Consider the following 19,521-nt stretch of genomic DNA (forward strand, 5'->3'; position numbering starts at 1 on the left):
GTGCTGAGCACAACCCGGCACACAGCCTGCCCGGGCTGGGGAGGTGAGATCAGGGTCTGCAGCCAGGGTCTGCCTTCATGACTCGACATAAGAAGGATGTGGAGCTGCTGGAGAGGGTCCAGAGGAGGGCATGAAGATGGTCAGAGGGCTGGAGCACCTCTGCTATGGGGCCAGGCTGGGATGGTTGGATTTGTTCAGCCTGGAGAAGAGAAGGCTGCAGGGAGACCTTAGAGCTGCATTTTGGTGTCTGAAGGGCACCTACAGGAAGGCTGGGGAGGGACTGTTGAGAAGGGCCTGTGGGGATAGGATGAGAGGCAATGGTTTGAAAGCGGAGCAGGGGACATCAGGAGGAAGTTCTGCACAGGGAGAGTGGTGAGACACTGGAACAGGTCACACAGGGATGTGGTTGAGGCTCCATCCCTGGAGACATTCAAGACCAGACTTGCTGTGGCCCTGGGCAGCCTGATCTGGTTGGAGGTGTCCCTGCTGAGTGGAGGGTGGGGAGTGCACAAGATGACCTTTGAGGGTTTCTTCCAACCTGATGCAATCTGTGACTCTGCCTTCCTGAGCTGTGCTGGGGACCCACAGTGCATATGGGGGCAGTGCTTGGCCCTGGCTGTTCCTGGCATGGGAAACCCCTGAGAGGAGCTGAGCTGTGGGGCACAGGCTGGCCCTTTGCCCTGAGCTTATCAAAGAGGTGGTGCTGGGGGGCAGAGCTCAGCAGGAAGCACAGTGACAGGAGGGTGACCAAGTGAAACTTGAACTCACTTTGACTGGAGTCACTCTGCTGTGGCTCAGCTAAGAGGAAGAGAAAGGGACCTGGAGACTTCTTGAAGCCTGAGGCTGGGCATGGCCAGAGAAGGGCAATGAGGCTGCTGAGGGATCTTGAACTGAAGTCCTGTGAGGAGCAGCCAAGGGCCCTGGAGTTTTTCAGCCTGGAGGAAAGGAGGCTGAGGGGAGACCTCACTGCTCTCTGCAGCTCCCTGAGAGGAGGCTGGAGTGAGGTGGGCGTTGGTCTCCTCTCCCTAGTCTCAGGTGATAGGAGGAGAGGAAATGGCCTCAAGCTGCACCAGGGGAGGTGTAGGTTGGATATCAGGAACAATTTCTTTCCTGCAAGAGTGGTCAGGGGTTGGAGCTGCCAGCCCTTGGAGCCCAGGGATTCCAGGACATCCCAGTCATCCCAGCAGCTCTCCTGGTTGCATAGTTGTGGTGGGAGATCCCAGATCAACTCCAGCAACTCAGCCACTGGGTTATGCCTTGTGGTGGAGCCTGGCTCCTTTCAGATCCCTTTATCCCTTCTTGTGCTGTCTGTTCATATTTTATAGCCTATTTCCTTTTCATTTCTGCTTTATTTCCTTTCCTTTTACGTTTCCTATCTTGTTTCCTTTCTTTTTACATTTCCTATCTTATTTCCTTTCTTTTTACATTTCCTATCTTATTTCCTTTCCTCTTCCATTTTACAGCTTATTTCCTTTCCCTGCTCGCCCCACCAGCAGGTTTCATCCTCCCCCATCTCCAGGCTGCCCCCCAAAATCCCCTCTGCCCTGCTCAGACCGGTCACACCCGTGGTCAGAAACCAGCACATCCCACTTAGCACCAAACACACAGCAAGACCCTGGGGCTGTGACAAGGTGGTGACAAAAATGCTTCCAGCTGGTGGCAGCAAAGCCTACAAAACCGCAGCCAAGCAGCAGCTCTGCCTGTGGCAGGCATCTTCCCCTTGCGACAGGACAAGGGCTGATGGCTTGGAACTGAGAGAGGGAGATTCAGGCTGGGGAGAAGGGAGAACTGTTTGCCACTGAGGGTGGTGAGAGCCTGGCCCAGATTGCCCAGAGAGGTGGGAGAGAAGTCCCATCCCTGGAACCCTTCTCCCCTGCTGTATTTCTGCATCCTCCAGATGCTTCATCACCTATTTACCAGGGCCAATCCAAATCCCAATACCCAAGGATTCCCTCCCTCAAGTTCCCAAAGATGAAGGCGGCTCCCAGAAGGGGCTGCTCATCCTCTTCCTCACTCAACTTAGCCCCAGGTTGCCCAGAGAGGTGGGAGAGAAGCCCCATCCCTGGAACCCTTCCCCCCTGCTGTATTTCTGCATCCTCCAGATGCTTCGTCACCTACTTACCAGTGTCAATCCCAATTCCCAAGGAGCCCTCCCAGATTTCCAGAGCTGAAGAAGGCTCCCAGAAGGGGCTGCTCCTCCTCTTCCTCACTCAACCACAGGCAACCCCCCACTGGCAGGCAGGCTCAGGCAGCCACACTCACTCCATCCATCAGCTGCTGCTGGGCTCCATGGCTCAGGATTTCCACCATGCCCAAAACATTTATTTCTCAGAAGAAAAAAAAAAAAAAAAACAACAAACCAAACCAAACCCAAAACAAACAAACAAAAAACCCCAAAGCAAAACTATTGCTAATAACAAATGGATACATTTGGTTGCCCCCCACAAGGATGGACTTGAGCATGGTTATTTTTTTTTCCCCAACACATCAAACTCCTAATACTGTACAGTACCGTCCAAAAAAAAAACCCAAAAAAAAGGCAAAAAAAAAAAAAAAGCTGTACCTCCATATTGTACAGAGTCCTATATACAAAGTCCAACTTTACACAGTTTAATCTGCACACCATCATCTAGAGTGGTGTAGAAGACATGGAACAATGGGAACTGCAAGAACATTCCACCCCACAACTGCTCTTAACAACCCCACCCCCACCCCCCCAGCTCTCCCCACCCCCAACACCTCTCAAGCCCACCAGGAGCAGGATGGAGGTTTCCAACCAAGGGAACACGAAGATTTTCTAGGCTTTGAGACCCAACTTGGGCAACCTTCCAACAGCAGCACCTTGGGCCGTGGCTGCCACCCTTCAGAACACCTCAGGAGGCTTTTTGGCAGTCACTTGCTCCTTGATTTTGGCTACACTGAGCTGGTCTCTGTTTGAAGAACCTGCTGCTCACAAGTATTGCTCCAGCAGTTTGGCACTCTCCTGAGTCCAACCTCTTGGGCTCTGCTTTATCCCAATGGCAAAGGATTCTTGCCTGGAGGAGGAAGGTTGGTGAAGTCCACTTCAGAAGTGAGGTTACCACAGTGCCTTTAGAAGGAAGGCTCCAGCTGTTTATTTCCATTGCAAACTGCTCAACATTTACCCTGTATGAAGCTTGGTTGTCAAGTATGAAGTACAGCAGGGAGCTGCCCTCCCTTCTCCACCTTCACTTCTTTTTGGCCCAGTGATGAAGAACAACCCTCTGGTCTCAGATGACATTATAGGAAGCACAAAGTAACAACAGGAGGGAAAAAAAAAAATCAGCATCAAAATTTAAACATTTTCCAGGCCTTGAATTGCTCTTTTGGCATCTCCAGAGCCACCAAAATCAACTCTTGGAACCAAGCCTGGAAAAGACCTCATCTTCTTTTTGATGGGGTGGTCAGGGGAGGCAGAGAGAGTGATTTCCAACCTGATTGATGATTCTAGGATGAAAATGACCTCTTCAGCCACCACTGCTTGTGCATGACACAGCCCTTGGATCATCCTGGGTTCTGCCTGTGCATCACAGCCCATGGAGCACCCTGGGTTTTATTTGTGCATGACACAGCCCATGGAGCACCCTGGGTTCTGCTTGTGCATCACAGCCCATGGAGCACCCTGGGTTTTATTTGTGCATGGCACAGCTCATGGATCACCCTGGGTTCTGCTTGTGCATGACACAGCCCATGGATCACCCTGGGTTCTGCTTGTGCATGACACAGCTCATGGAGCACCCTGGGTTCTGCTTGTGCATGACACAGCTCATGGATCACCCTGGGTTCTGCTTGTGCATGACACAGCCCATGGATCACCCTGGGTTCTGCTTGTGCATGACACAGCCCATGGAGCACCCTGGGTTCTGCTTGTGCATCACAGCCCATGGAGCACCCTGGGTTTTATTTGTGCATGGCACAGCCCATGGAGCACCCTGGGTTTTATTTGTGCATGCCACAGCCCATGGACGACCCTGTGTTACATTTGTGCATGCCACAGCCCCTAGATCATCCTGGATTCCACTTGTGCATGACAAAGCCCTTGGATCATCCCAGGTTCCACTTGTGCGTGGCACAGCTCATGGAGCATCCCAGCCCCACTGGAGCCCAGAGGGGCAGAAGGCAGTGGGTCAAGTATTTTTGTGTTCAAGTACCAGGTTGTCACACACACAGAAGCAAGCAGAAAGTTGATCTAGACAGAAGCTGATCTTGGGAAGCGATCTGAAAGCTCAAACCTCAAAGTTCAGTCCAGAGTGCTGATAAGTGCTTGGTGTTTTCCCAGGCCTGGAGGCTGGAAGGATCCTGCTGGGAATGGTATTCACCAGGAGAGACCATCAGGGCCCTCCAGTGAAGACCTCTAGTGCTGAAGAAACAGCTTTGATGTCTCTAACTGCATTGGAGGGTGTGAGCCAAGGCCAGGTAAGGCCACAGAAAGGAGGCTCCTCATTTTAGTGAGAAGCAAAAAATCTCAGACTCAATCAATCCCCAGCTTGTTCAACTCATTTTCTGCCCTGGACAGGCTCCTTCCTTGGTGATGGGAGGGCCCAAGTGCTCCTTCTGCTTTGGGGCTGCTTTGTTTCAAAGCAGTTTTCCCCTCTTGAGGTTCACAGAGCAGTGAGTCAGTGCCTTGATGCCCTGCAGCAGGTCCCCCTACAGCCAGGGCTGGTCCTGCCATGCACAGGGACCCCTGACCTGCTCACCACACCACAGGGACAATGGGCAGAGCTTGCTCCTGTGCTTCACCACTACCTTGTGCTCACTGGACAGGAGCCAGGCAGCTGCAGGACCTCCCAGCCATCAGACAAATGGCCTGGATGGGCATTTCCCCACCCTCACCACCCCATTAGTGGCAAACTACATCCTGCTGAGGAGAAAACTCTCCTTCAGGTGTCCCCTCAAGACCTCTCTCATCAGGTAGCAGTGTTCCAGCTGACCAGGTACACGGATGGAAAGGGTCTGAAGTGCTAACTGGAGACATTTATTTCTATTGAACAGCTCTCAAATGTTTTCACAAAGCCCCAAGCCTAGACAGCATTCAACTGAACTTGAGGTTTCGACGCACAGAAGAAGAGAAACAAGGCAGCAAACTCCATCTGCAAGGACCTCCTTTGTCTGAATATTGCTAAGAGCTCTTCCAAGGGCTCTGGGGAGCAGCCCAGTGACCACTCACCCTGTACCAAGTGCAAGGTTGGGGAAGCACAGCAGATGGAATTTCTTGCCCAAGTGAAGCTGTTTTGATTCAGTAAATAAATGGATGAGAACTCGGTTACCTTAACCTACTTTTGTGCAAGAACAATCTTGCCTTAAAAAAAAAAAAACAAAAACAAACAACCAAAACAACAACAACAACCACCAACAACAAAGAAAAAAAAAACATAATAAAAATCAACAGAAACTCCCCAAAACCCAACACATGAGGTATTCATCACAGGAAACCCAAAGACTCTTTTGAACAGGTTATCAAAACACACAGCTATACACCAAGGTTTGCTTCTTGCTTGTCACAGTGCACTCCAAACATTTCATCACTTCCATTGCAAGTAGAAGATGCAGCAGAGAGGGGAAAAGTGAGAGCCTGTGGTCACCTCCCACTGCTCTGACAGCGAAGAACAAATGTACAAAGCCATGGCCTGGGAGCCTTTGGATTGACCTTGGAGAGGCAGAGATTTAGCAACCATTGAAGCACACTGCTCCGATTCCCAGCTAAGGGAATAACACCAGGAAAGCTTCAGAAGCTATTCAGGATTGGAGCACCTAAAATGAAAATAAGATAAAAATAAAATAAAATAAAAAAAATTAAAAAAAATAAAATAAAAAGAAAACAAAAATAAAAATAAATAAAAATAAAATAAAAATAACTAAAATAAAATGAAATATTAAATGAAATAAAAATAAAAAGAAAACAAAAAGAAAACAAACCCCCCCGAAAATAAAAATAAATAAAAATAAAATAAAAATAACTAAAATGAAATATTAAATAAAATAAAAACAAAAATAAAATTAAAAAGAAAACAAAAAGGAAATGGAAATAATAAATAAATAAAAATAATAAAATAAAATAAAATTAAAATAACTAAAATATTAAATAAAAGAAAAAGAAAAAAAATTAAAACAAAAATAACAAATAAATAAAAATAAAGTAAAATTAAAATAACAAAAATAACTAAAATAAAATTAAATATCAAATAAAATAAAAATAAAATTAAAAAATAAAATAAAAAGAAAACAAAAAACCACAAAAAATAGAAGTAAAATAAAAATACAATAAAAATAAAATTAAATTAAAATTAAAAAATTAAATTAAAATTAAAATAAAACAAAAAGAAAACAAAAAGAAAAAATAAAAATAAAATAAAAATAACAAAAATAACAAAAATAACTGAAATAAAATTAAATTAAACATTCAATAAAAATAAGTATAATAAAAATAAAATTAAAATAATAAAAATAAAACCCAAACCAAACCAAACCAAAATAAAACAAAATCAAACAAAATAAAATAAAATAATAAAATAAAATATGATAAAATAAAGCAACCACCCCCCCCAATTTTATTTTAAAAGTTTTGCTTTGGATTCTTCCAATGCAACCCCTGATGAACAAGAAGCCCTTGTCCATACCAAGCCAAGAGATGTTTTAATTCCAGTTATCAAACACTCCTTTGTGCCTTCTGTGTGACACAAACGTTACAGAAAAGCCATGAGAGAGCCTTTCCCGTGGAAGAACAAAGTTATTTCCTCTTCTGAAGAGATGAAGCAACGTTGGGTAACCTCCCCCAAGCAAACCACTGCCTCCTGCTTGTCCCTCTCCACAAGCTGCCCATTGGTTCTGCAGGGAGCAGCACCACCACTTCCAAGTCTCTCCATCCAGACCTCTCCTGCAGCCACTGGTGGCCAAGGCTCCCCTCAGCCTTTTGTGCTCAGAGTGAAGCAGACAGGCCAAAAAAACCCCAAAAAACCAACCAAAAAAAGTTTCCTTCTCTTGGTTTTTATCCTCCTCTGTCTGAGTCTTCTGCTGGCTGGCCAGACCTGGAGCACGTGGGAAGAGGAAGGACACTCCTCAGCCTCCCATATTGCTTGCTGTAAGTGTTTTTAAGCGTCAATCACAGTGCACACCAAGGATTCCAGTTGGGTTGCTCAGTGCACGAGGTCCTCCTGCTAAATTATTCCCCTTGAGGGCAGGATTGTGCCCCGAGCTGTGGATGCCAGAGAGAAGCACAGGGTCCAGTTGCTGTCACAGTCACCTGAAGTCTTCTTGACCTCAATTTCCATTCATACTTCAGGGAGCTACAAAACAACAACAAAAAAAAAAAAAAAAAAAAAAGAGCCTCCTCCAGATGTGCTGTGAGTAGCTGGACACTGAATTCTTAGAAACATGGATGCTAGGCATTAAATTAAAAAAGAAAATAGAAAGAAAAGAAGGCAGCACAAAGGAGGTGAAGTAAAATGTACAGAGAGCCTGCTCTTGACACAGAAAAACCTTGGCCATGCCATGGCCAAAACCAAAGAAAACAGAAAAGAAAAACCCTCCCTACTCAAAAGGAAATGCCAGAAAAGTTCTGCCTGAGCAAAAAAAAAGCCAAGTTTAAATCTATGTTGTTGTTGTTTTTTTTTCTCTTTCCCCAAAAGAACAAGTGGTTCCTTGGTGGCAAAAGTCCATCAGAACCTGAGAGCAAAGGTTGCTGGGTGCACCGCTGGGGATCTTCCCATTGGGAGAGGAAGAGAGAAGGAGAGGTCCAGGGGTAGTCCCACATGTACCAAGGTGCTTCCCGAGGGGAATTGCTGCTACAGAAAGGACTGAGGAGGAGAGTTCTTGCTGAGATCTTCCTGGTGTTCCCCAAAGTTGCACATCTTCTTCAGTAGGGGCATGGAGAGGATTGGGTGGGCTTCACCCCCACCAGTGCTCTGCATCTGCTGAGGTGGAGGGGTAGACAGGGACTGCTCATTCCACCCTCAGTGACCTGCAGGGGATGATTTCTTCCTGCTGACTCATGAAGAAACTGTTCTGAGAAGCTCTGCCTCTTCTCCTTTGCCAATTCAAAGGATGGGGCAAGTCACCAGGAAGCCAAGCATGAGGAGCCCCCAAATTTAAAAGCAGCCCAGCTGAAGTGGAGAGGAAAAAAAGGGATTTTGTTTTGGTTTTTTTTCCTCTTTTTTTCTTCTCCTTGCCTGAATTGATTTTGATGAAAGCATTAAGATGTGCAGCTTGGGTTTTAAATCCCAGTCAAGTTTAGGAACAAGGTGAACTTCAGGGTCAGCCAGTCTCCATTCCTGCAGGATTGGGAGGTCTTCTTCACCTTCCTAAAGTGGGCTCCTGCCTTTTTTTATTATTATTGTTTTTCCTTTTAATTTTAAATTAAATTAATGCTAGAAATGGGGGAATTTCTTCAGCAGAGTACAAAAGAGTTCCTGCAGCCTACTAGAGGCTGAAGCATTTTGCTGCCTACCATATAAATACCAAGAACGCATTCCTGGGTCTGAGGAATCCCATGGAGGCGACTCCAGTCTACCAGAGCCATGCAGAGAAGCCACTCCAGAAGCCACCTGCTGCCACCAGCAGCACCTCCTGCAGTGCTCTACAAGAGCAGAGATCCCCACAAAAAGCAGTTCACAGCCACCCAGAAAGAGGGAGAAGATGCAAAGCTTGAGAACTTGGGCTGGAAGTTTGGGTTTGTTTTTTTTTTTGCAGCCAAAAAGAAGGAGAAGATGCAAAGCTTAGGAACTTGGGCTGGAAGTTTGGGGGTTTTTTTTTGAGTCCAAGTGGGGTTTTGGTCAGGATCCATCTTGAGGTGTGATCCAGAAGGAGGATGTGTGCGTTGAGTCACCCAGCTCCCAGCAGAGGATGCTTCACTTCTCCAAAGGTAACCGCTTTGCTTTGTTTTCCTTTCTACATTCAGTCTCCTGAGCCCACACACCACAGCAGAGCCTTAGGGCTGAAAATTCCATGGGAAAAACAAACCCAAAACGTTAAAAAAAAAAAACCAAAAAATACAGGGAGAGGAAAAGGAGGCAAAGAGCTCAGATTGTCCAACAAGTGGGCTCCTTCCTCTGCTCCTAAAGCTGAGGAACAACTTGGTTTAGATTTGCACAGACACACAGTACGTAGAACTCCACAAAAAAATCTAAAGAGTCTTCCAGAGTCAACTATTTCTTTTTCCTGACAAATGATGAAGCTGGATGGCCAAAAACTTTGACCCCCAGCAGGGAGGAACTGGGGGGAAGGGAGAGGGAAGCAAACAAACCAAACCAGGGGATATGATGGAAGTCAAGACAGACCCTTAACCACCGTGGCACCAGCGGGCAACGTGAGAACAATAATAATGCACAAGAAACAAGGCATGTCCAAGCTCCACGTGAACAGTGGGCACCAAAACATGCAGCAGACTAAAAATCTATCCTATTGTTTCCCTGTGATAAATGAAACACAGAATTCTAGAAAGTCACTACACCAGTAATCCAAAGCAGGATTTGCCACCCAAATGCTTCTTGCAGTGGCCAAACGTTTGCCTTCCACGAGGCGTCGACTACGACCCAAGATCCAACTCATCGCTTGCTTTTGTTTGGCTCTTTTGTTTTGTTTTTTTCTTCCTCAGCTTCACAGTGACCTGGATCCTGGATTTCCCAAAGTGTGGCACGAGGTGTTTAGCCTCACCAGACATACGTGGGATGAGGTTTGTCACCCCTGGAAGAGCTGCCAGCGACTCAGAGCCGCGAGTTCACCACCAAACCTTCGGGGGGAAGCAGCTTTGAACAGAGTCTCTCCGCCTGAAGAAGCAACGTGGTTGGTATCCAGAGAGCAGCAGCAGCAAGTTCATCAGACAGTACAGGACTTGTCAGCAGGCTGCTGAGATGCAGAGGAGGCAACACCAGGGCTCGTGGCATTTGTTTTGGGGAACACTGTAGGTTTTGGCCTCGTGGCAGGAGGTTTCACCTGGGTGGCCATTTTGACCGACTTGACGGGTCGGAAGGTGCAGGGGATGTCTCCAGCTGTGCTGGCACTGCGCTGGAAAGCTGGCTCAGTGTCCTTGAGGATCTGAGTGTGCAGAGGGCTGGAAGGTTCTGAGGTGGGGGCTACCACTGGAGAGGTTTTCAAAGGCTCCAGGGTGTCGAGGACAACATCTGGGGTGTGCTTTACGCTGCTTTGCCTCTCCAGCTCCCGCAGCTCGTTCAGAGCAGAGTTCATGGTAGCTTCGATGTCCTGCAAAGACAGAAAGAGAGACCAAAAGTGAGCAACAGAAGCCAGGCACAGGAAAGTCAGTCTTGGAGAGAGACCTGTGGGTCTGCAGCCTGCAAACACCAACACCCAAACCAACCCTGGGTGCTGCTGGGCTGAGGACCTTTAGGTGTCAAAGTGAAACCGACACTGAACTGCTCACCAAAATGTACTGAGCCAACCACCAGGAGCAGGGAGCCAACCACCAGGAGCAGGGAGCCAACCACACCAGGAGCAGGGAGCCAACCACACCAGGAGCAGGGAGCCAACCACACCAGGAGCAGGGAGCCAACCACACCAGGAGCAGGGAGCCAACCACACCAGGAGCAGGGAGCCAACCACCAGGAGCAGGGAGCCAACCACCAGGAGCAGGGAGCCAACCACCAGGAGCAGGAGCCAACACCAGGAGCAGGAGCCAACCACACCAGGAGCAGGGAGCCAGCCACACCAGGAGCAGGGAGCCAGCCACACCAGGAGCAGGGAGCCAACCACACCAGGAGCAGGGAGCCAACCACACCAGGAGCAGGGAGCCAACCACACCAGGAGCAGGGAGCCAACCACACCAGGAGCAGGAAGCCAACCACACCAGGAGCAGGAAGCCAACCACACCAGGAGCAGGAAGCCAACCACACCAGGAGCAGGGAGCCAACCACCAGGAACATTTTCCATCAACAGGCAGCAAAATATTATCTAGAACTTTCTCAATGCTCCTCCAGTCCTCCACTGCTCCTGCTTGGACTTCAAAGACAACCCCAAAATGACTATTGAAATTGTGTGATGCAAGGCCTGAGGTTCCATTCTGGGATTTTTATTTGGGACTTGAGGTTCAGGAGAGCAAGTTCTTGAAGAAAGGATCAAGGCTGAGGATCCATACACCAAAACTGATATCCATCTCTGCTCTTGCTGTCCCCCTGCTTTTCCTGTCAGCCTTTCCCAGAAAGCTACAGAATCATAGAACCATTTAGGGTGGAAAGGACTCTTAAGATCATGGAATGGTTTGGGTTGGAAGGGACCTAAAGATCATTCAATTCCAGACCTCAAAGCTCATCCAGTTCCAACCCCCTGCCATGGGCAGAGACACCTCCCACCAGCCCAGGTTGCTCAGGGCCTCATCCAGCCTGGCCTTGAACACTTCTAGGCTTGGAGCCTCTACAACTTCTCTGGGCAACCTGCTCCAGTGCCTCACCAGCCTCATGGGGAAGAACTTCTTCCTAATGTCTGATCTCAATCCAGCTCCTTCCACCACCCCTCGTCCTGTCACTCCTCACCTTTGCACAAAGTCCCTCTCCAGCTCTCCTGTAGCCCCCTTTCAATACTGGAAGCTCACCAAGTGCAACCATAAAGTTAACACTGCCAAGTTAATTTTTAATGCTTTGGAAAACCCAGAAGACAGAGAAATAGAAGCTGGGACTTCCCTTTCCCTTTCTACACTCTTACAGTTATTACCAAACAAACACAAAGAGAGCTTTGAGATCCAAACCTGGCTTTGTTTGGTTCTCAGCTGTAGGACCTCCAGGTTGGCTGCAGCCCATGCTGGGGAGCCCAGTGGTGCACAGAACTCAGTGGAGAGCAGAGGCCTTTCTGTGACTCACAGCTTGGCTGCAGCTTTTTAGCTTCCTTAGAGGTTTGGGGTTTTTTTCTTTTTTTTTCAGGGGATGGGGAAGGTAAATCAGTCAAGGAATGGGGGAAGAAACCAGAGACAGAAATCTGACACCTCTGGGTCTATCTTGAGGCCAGGCAGATTTTAACTTATGAAGTTAGGGAAAATATGTAAAAGGCAGGATGAATGTGAGATGCTTTCTGAACAGGCACTGCAGGGCAGACAGAAATTCTCATTTAACAGCTTTCCCCCCCCCCCCCCGCTATTTTTTTTTTCCCTTTCCTCCTCTTTTTTCTCTCCTCAGCCTCTTCTCCAGTGCAAACAATGGAGTTACCCCTCTGGCAGGGAGAGGAGACAGAACAACTTCAGTTAATTGAAAAACCAAACTGATTTATGTCAACCCAAGCCTTTTTGGAAGGACAATGAAATATGAAGGCAACAAGAACCATAGATCATAATTCCCCTGGAATAAATGGGCTGAAGATATTCCTAATGGCAAAATCAGAGTATTCCATCAGAGCACAGAGCAGATTTTTAGCTGGCTCTTATTACTTGATGCTGCTGTTTGGGCAATAGAAATGATGTTGAATTTTCACATAGCTTCCATCCCCCCAGCTCCTGAGAAACCCACAGGCTGCTGAAGCAGGCAGAGAAGTCAGGTCTTTGTAATCTGAGAGGCAGCATTCCTTGGCTTTAGATAGATCCATGCATACTGGAAACAGTTGGTACAGGCACCCTGCATGTGCAGGCATATCCAACAGCTTGGAGAAAGGGAAGAGCCTGCATGGAAGAGGGGAAATCTCTTCTATTGACATTCCCCCCCACACACATACAGTAGTAGCTGTCACTTGTTCAAATTGAAATCTTTCAGTTGTTTTCTTCTGCTGCTTGGGAAACCACAGAGGCAGGGATGGCAAAGATGTCACTGCTGCAGTGACACAGGGACAGGTCTCTGGGTACAGGGATGCAGAGATGTCAATGCTGCAGTGACACAGGGACAGGTCTCTGGGTACAGGGATGCAGAGATGTCAATGCTGCAGTGACACAGGGACAGGTCTCTGGGTACAGGGATGCAGAGATGTCAATGCTGCAGTGACACAGGGACAGGTCTCTGGGTACAGGGATGCAGAGATGTCAATGCTGCAGTGACACAGGGACAGGTCTCTGGGTACAGGGATGCAGAGATGTCAATGCTGCAGTGACACAGGGACAGTCTCTGGGTACAGGGATGCAGAGATGTCACTGCTGCAGTGACACAGGGACAGGTCTCTGGGTACAGGGATGCAGAGATGTCACTGCTGCAGTGACACAGGAATGGGACAAGTCTCTAGGTAGAGGGATGCAGAGAGACAAAGAGTCTGTACTGAACTGCTCTGTGCCAGAGCCAGCAAAGCCTAAAAAAACCTCACTAAGATTTTTTCCTTGAAGCAGTGCAGCAGGAAGGGGAGAAGCTGCTTTCCTCATTGTCTGGTCAGTGTGTGGAGCTGGTCCCAAGGCAGAGCTCAAGCCCAGCTGCTCACACCAGCAGCCTGCTCGTGTCTGAAGGCAGTTGTCTGATGAACCATCACTGAAAGCCAGCAGCATTATGGCCAAAGCTTCTTCCTGATCACACCCTGGACCCTGTGAGCGTAGGAAGATGCTCCTGTGAGCACTGCACAGCTCAGCAGCCTGCTGGTATTTTGACTGCACTGCTCCACATGCTTCCAATGCCTAACCACAGGCAAGTTTGCCCAGCTGACAGGAGAATATTTGACTCTTTTCCTGTCTTGTAGCTCTCATGGTTGATTTTTATTTTTTTTTTGTGCTGCCAGCTCTGGAACCTGTCTGACTTTCTGCAGTACACGTGGGGGACTTTTTATTACTGAAACTAAATTCTGACTCGTGAAGAGGGCCAAGTTTTTGCTGGAGGGAGGAGCTGCCTGATTCCCTTCACTGATGAAAGCAGCCTCAGTGACTTGGACAAAGCCAGGCTGAAAGCCTAGACTCAAGCTGTGGAGTAAGTTAATATTGCACCGAGGGGAAGGGAAGGGAAGGGAAGCAGAGATTAAATCAGGCTTCACGTTCAAGCACCTCATTGTGCTCAGCACCTTTTCAGCTTCCAAAGCAAATCTTCCAAGGCAGGCACTGCTCTTTACCTGTGCAATGACCTCGGGGTCCATGGGCCGATGGTTGTTGAAGCTCTTGGACCTGCCTGCGGTCACAGCCTTGCGGATCTGGGGGCTCTCCATCCTGTTCTTCAGCGACGAGTGGCGGCTGATAGAATTGAGGCTGCCGTGGCCACTGATGGAGCATTTGTCTGGCACCTCCTTGGGAAGACTTTGGCTCATAATGGGCTGAGATGAGGGTCTGGAACCGGCTATGGCTCCTGGGGAGGCTGGTTCTGCCATTGAACTACCTAGTCCATGGCTGTCACTTTGACGGAAGGCTCTTCTGATGCTGCCTGACTCTGGTTTCTTTCTTTGCCTTCAGTCACAAAAGCAAAACAAGTCAATACAAGCAGGGCTGTAAAAACCTGAAGACAACCCCCCACTTTCCCCCAAAAAAACAACACAGAGGACAAGGGGAAGAGACACAAAGATACCCAGCAGATTACAAATACACCCAAAACGAGGAAGCAGGGGAGTGAGAAACCATTACAGTTTAACACCTCAGGGAGCTTCTGGCAGCTGGGCACGCTCAAAAAAACCCACCACCAACCCAGAAAACTTGGCTGGAACATCAGTAACTTGGTAAAGAGGAAAAGATATTTAGATCTGAACAAAAAAACAAACCAAACCAGAACAAAACACAACACCCTCTGTGCCATTGACAGGTTTTGATGATGTGTTTTTATTACATTAGAAGAGCAGAGCTACAATCTTTTTGACTGGAGGACACAGTAGAAGTCTACTAAGCTCCCAGGCCCAAGGCATCAAGTTGTTATTTTCAGAGACTGGCAAGCAAAGAACCCCCATGGGCTGGGGGCTTAGTGATCATTTCCAGTATGTGCTGGTGGGAACAGAGATGTTTCTTTTTTTCATTGTTTTTGCAGGACCACAAGGCATGAGCTACGTAGGGCTTACAGTTAGACCAAAAAAAAAAAAAACAAAAACCCAAAACCATCCCAAAGATGCTGGCAAATGGAGGAGCTGGTCCAGACAATTTAGTTTCTACCCAGCACCATGCAGGTCTGGCAGCACAGTTCCACTCGAATCATAGGGAAGGGCCAATGCAGCAGAATACTTTATGCCATAGGTCTGAAGCTTGGCATCCAATATACAGGGAAGGATCCATTTCTACATAGCACCAGCCCCATGAATAACTGCAAGGAAATGGGAACTCCAGTAGGACTTTTTTTTTTTTTATTATTTTTGTTTGTTTGTTTGGCATCCAAACAATAACTCAGTGGGTGGCACAACTGTCACTGCGAAACCATCTGATTTAATTTGGCTCAAGTCTGTTCTCACATAGGTCAGGAGATTCATTCCTAAAGAAAAAACAACAAAATGAGTCTTATGCTACTGTTGCTAAATATCAGTTTCCCTACTAAAAGGGAAGGAAAAAAAAAAAAAAAGAAGAAAAGATATGTTACAAAAATACTGGAGGGGACATTACGAAGGCTTCTTAACACCACTACACACAACACAACTGAAAGCAGCAGATGGTGAAGCTCCAACACAGCTCTGGTCATGACACAAATCTTTCCCTGACTGGCAGAGTGGCATCATTCAGTGGCTCAGACAGCAAAGAGCATCAAAGAAAGCCTGGCCCCCAAGCTGACACAGATCTAAGTCTTCCTAGGTATCAATGGAGCTCTGCTGACTCCCTACCAGCTAAGGACCAGGTTCTGTGTAGGGGATGAGGAGGTCCAAAGCTTCCCACAGGCTGCATTTGCTCTTTACTGCCTTTCCTAAACTGCATTTTGCTCAATTAGCTGGAGGTTAAAAATATCCACTCCCAGCAAACTTGTAATTAGCACATTAATACCTTCAGTGCACAAGAGGGAGATGTAAGGGGGGGTGGGGAGTTTAATACTAAGGAAGTAATCAGAAAGATATGGGGGAAGAGGGGGGGGAAATAAGTGCTAGAAAAGTGAATTAACAGATGAGGAAATTTAGTCTGAGATTAATTTCTCTTTATTATTATTAATACTAATTATTATAACTACCACTTATTATTATGGCTACTATTATTACTATGGCTACTATTATTACTACTTACTACCATTACTACTTACTACCATTACTACTTACTACCATTACTACTCATTACCATTACTACTCATTACCATTACTACTCATTACCACTTATTACTATTACACTACTTATTACTCTTACTACTTATTATTATTACTACTACTTATTATTGCTAATTATTATTATTATTATTACTTTTTATCATCATCATCATTATTATTATTATCATCATTACCATTGTCATCATCACTATGATGATGATGCTGCCCAAAGAAACAATTTCTGGTTGAGGCAGGAAAGTCAGAGCAAGAGGGAGGTGTCTGCATGTGGTTAGTAAACCCTCAGGTGAGAAGTGCTGGAGGAGAGACACCAGAAGGTTACAGGCAGTGCCAGGTGGTGAGACTTTAGGTAACATCATTCAGCACAAACTGTGCCACCAGCTCCTGAGGAAATTGTTTCCCCCTCCCCCAGCCCCCAGCCCAGAAAGCAAAAGGTGTTAAATGCAAAGGAGACCTCACAGCTCACAGAACACCACAAGGAACAGCAAGATGTGATGGCAAGAGCTCCCCTCCCTCCCTTGGGGTGCTCAGCTCAGCAAAAACAGGACATATTGGGGAAAACAGGAACAGATGGCACCACAGGGATAGGGAAGGGAAGGCAGAGGGCTTTTAAACGAGCATTGGCCACACTGGTGACAGAGAGGACAGCAAAATGGCAGCAGGGTAGAGGAAGGGGAGCAGAGGAGAATGGTGGCAGTGATGGTTAGTTAGGCTCTCTACTGGACTCATCACCACCATCTGGACAGGGAGGTGAAGGGACACAAGGCTGCTCTTACTTGTTGATGTTTGCAAGGTAAATATCTGCAACGTGACCCCCACTTGGGCAGCTGGCACCAGCTCTGGCAGTCACTTTTTCTTCTGGGGGCTCAGAATTGATTTCTATTTCAGACTTCGGACTGGATCGTTCCGAGACACCATCCTCACTGGGGAGGGAGGGAAGGAAGTCACAACCAGAACAGGACCAGCAGCAACAGATCTCAACCACCACCTGTGTGTGCCCAGGACCAGCACACCAGCACTGTGTGCCCAGGACCAGCACTGTGTGAGCCCAGGACCAGCACACCAGCACTGTGTGTGCCCAGGACCAGCACACCAGCACTGTGTGCCCAGGACCAGCACTGTGTGAGCCCAGGACCAGCACACCAGCACTGTGCGTGCCCAGGACCAGCACTGTGCGTGCCCAGGACCAGCACTGTGCGTGCCCAGGACTAGCACACCAGCACTGTGTGTGCCCAGGACCAGCACTGTGCATGCCCAGGACTAGCACACCAGCACTGTGTGTGCCCAGGACCAGCACTGTGTGTGCCCAGGACCAGCACTGTGTGTGCCCAGGACCAGCACTGTGCGTGCCCAGGACTAGCACACCAGCACTGTGTGTGCCCAGGACCAGCACTGTGTGTGCCCAGGACCAGCACTGTGCATGCCCAGGACCAGCACACCAGCACTGTGTGTGCCCAGGACCAGCACTGTGCATGCTCAGGACCAGGACACCAGCACTGTGCATGCCCAGGATCAGGACACCAGCACTGTGCATGCCCAGGATCAGGACACCAGCACTGTGTGCCCAGGACCAGCACTGTGCATGCCCAGGACCAGCACACCAGCACTGTGTGAGCCCAGGACCAGCACTGTGTGAGCCCAGGATCAGGACACCAGCACTGTGTGTGCCCAGGACCAGCACTGTGCATGCCCAGGACCAGGACACCAGCACTGTGTGTGCCCAGGACCAGCACTGTGCATGCCCAGGACTAGCACACCAGCACTGTGTGTGCCCAGGACCAGCACTGTGTGTGCCCAGGACCAGCACTGTGCGTGCCCAGGACTAGCACACCAGCACTGTGTGTGCCCAGGACCAGCACTGTGCATGCTCAGGACCAGGACACCAGCACTGTGCATGCCCAGGATCAGGACACCAGCACTGTGCATGCCCAGGATCAGGACACCAGCACTGTGTGCCCAGGACCAGCACTGTGCATGCCCAGGACCAGCACACCAGCACTGTGTGAGCCCAGGACCAGCACTGTGTGAGCCCAGGATCAGGACACCAGCACTGTGTGTGCCCAGGACCAGCACTGTGCATGCCCAGGACCAGGACACCAGCACTGTGTGTGCCCAGGACCAGCACTGTGCATGCTCAGGACCAGCACACCAGCACTGTGCGTGCCCAGGACCAGCACACCAGCACTGTGTGTGCCCAGGACCAGCACTGTGCATGCTCAGGACCAGCACACCAGCACTGTGCATGCCCAGGATCAGGACACCAGCACTGTGTGTGCCCAGGACCAGCACTGTGCATGCTCAGGACCAGCACACCAGCACTGTGCATGCTCAGGACCAGCACACCAGCACTGTGCATGCTCAGGACCAGCACACCAGCACTGTGTGTGCCCAGGACCAGCACACCAGCACTGTGTGTGCCCAGGACCAGCACTGTGCGTGCCCAGGACCAGCACTGTGCATGCCCAGGACCAGCACTGTGTGAGCCCAGGATCAGGACATCAGCCCTGTGTGAGCCCAGGACCAGGACAGCAGCACTGTGTGCCCAGGACCAGCACTGCGTGTGTCCATGATACCTCTATGGACGAAACCAACCTCACATCACACCTCCATGGATAAGACCAACCTCACACCACCCCTGCACAGTTGTGTGGACACCTACAGAGCTCTGCTTGCTCCAGGAGGCCTCCCTTCCTGCAGGGAAGCTCCAAGGCTGAACTCTCCCCGGTTTGATTCCAACGCCTTGACCCCAACCCTCCCAACTCCACAGCTGAGTTTTTAAGCAAGGCCACCATGCAGGGAGGGGCTCCCAGGGGGTCACATACGTGTCTTGGACCACGATGTACTGGTGAGGGATGAGGCCATCGATGCCATTGTGGCGTCCCTCCCACCAGTCGTCTGAGGCTCGTTGGTAGAGCAAGAGAGAAGCTCCCTTCTTGAAGGACAGCTCCCGGGCAGTCCTGCCAACGTAGTCAAACTTGGCTATGGCTTCTATGGGCTCACACTCTAGGAGACAGAAGGGAAGAAACCATCATTCACCAAGCACTTGGGCCCCAGGAGGAATTCAACAGCTCAAAGCCACCAGCAAAGCATGGAATGGAGCAACAAGGGTGGCTGCGGGAAGAAGAGTCAGAGGGCAACCCCTTGAATATGCCTCAAGTGTGACTGCTCTGAGCTTGGAGATGTTCAACCTGTCCTAAGAGTGACTGCTCTGAGCTTGGAGATGCTCAACCTGCCCCAAGTGTGACTGCTCTGAGCTTGGAGATGTTCAACCTGTCCTAAGAATGACAGCTCTGAGCTTGGAGATGTTCAACCTGTCCTAAGAATGACAGCTCTGAGCTTGGAGATGTTCAACCTGCCCCAAGTGTGACTGCTCTGAGCCTGGAGATGTTCAACCTGCCCCAAGTGTGACTGCTCTGAGCTTGGAGATGCTCAACCTGCCCCAAATGTGACTGCTCTGAG

At 48.9% G+C, this 19,521-nt stretch overlaps 1 protein-coding gene across 2 annotated transcripts in view; it reads right to left on the bottom strand.

Annotated features, from left to right (window-relative positions):
• Positions 1-9,828: 9,828 nt before the first annotated feature.
• SRGAP2 (SLIT-ROBO Rho GTPase activating protein 2) overlaps positions 9,829-19,521 on the bottom strand; it is a 115,108-nt gene continuing 105,415 nt past the window's right edge. For both annotated transcript variants that reach the window (XM_054395958.1, XM_054395959.1), the window contains exons 19-22: positions 18,885-19,065; positions 16,839-16,985; positions 13,963-14,290; positions 9,829-10,212 (exon numbers count right to left, since the gene is read on the bottom strand). In XM_054395958.1, coding sequence (XP_054251933.1) covers positions 9,829-10,212; positions 13,963-14,290; positions 16,839-16,985; positions 18,885-19,065 — 1,040 coding nt within the window. The remainder of the gene's footprint in view (positions 10,213-13,962; positions 14,291-16,838; positions 16,986-18,884; positions 19,066-19,521) is intronic.

Source organism: Indicator indicator, chromosome 35 (genome assembly GCF_027791375.1).
Source record: "Indicator indicator isolate 239-I01 chromosome 35, UM_Iind_1.1, whole genome shotgun sequence".
NCBI lineage: Eukaryota > Metazoa > Chordata > Aves > Piciformes > Indicatoridae > Indicator > Indicator indicator.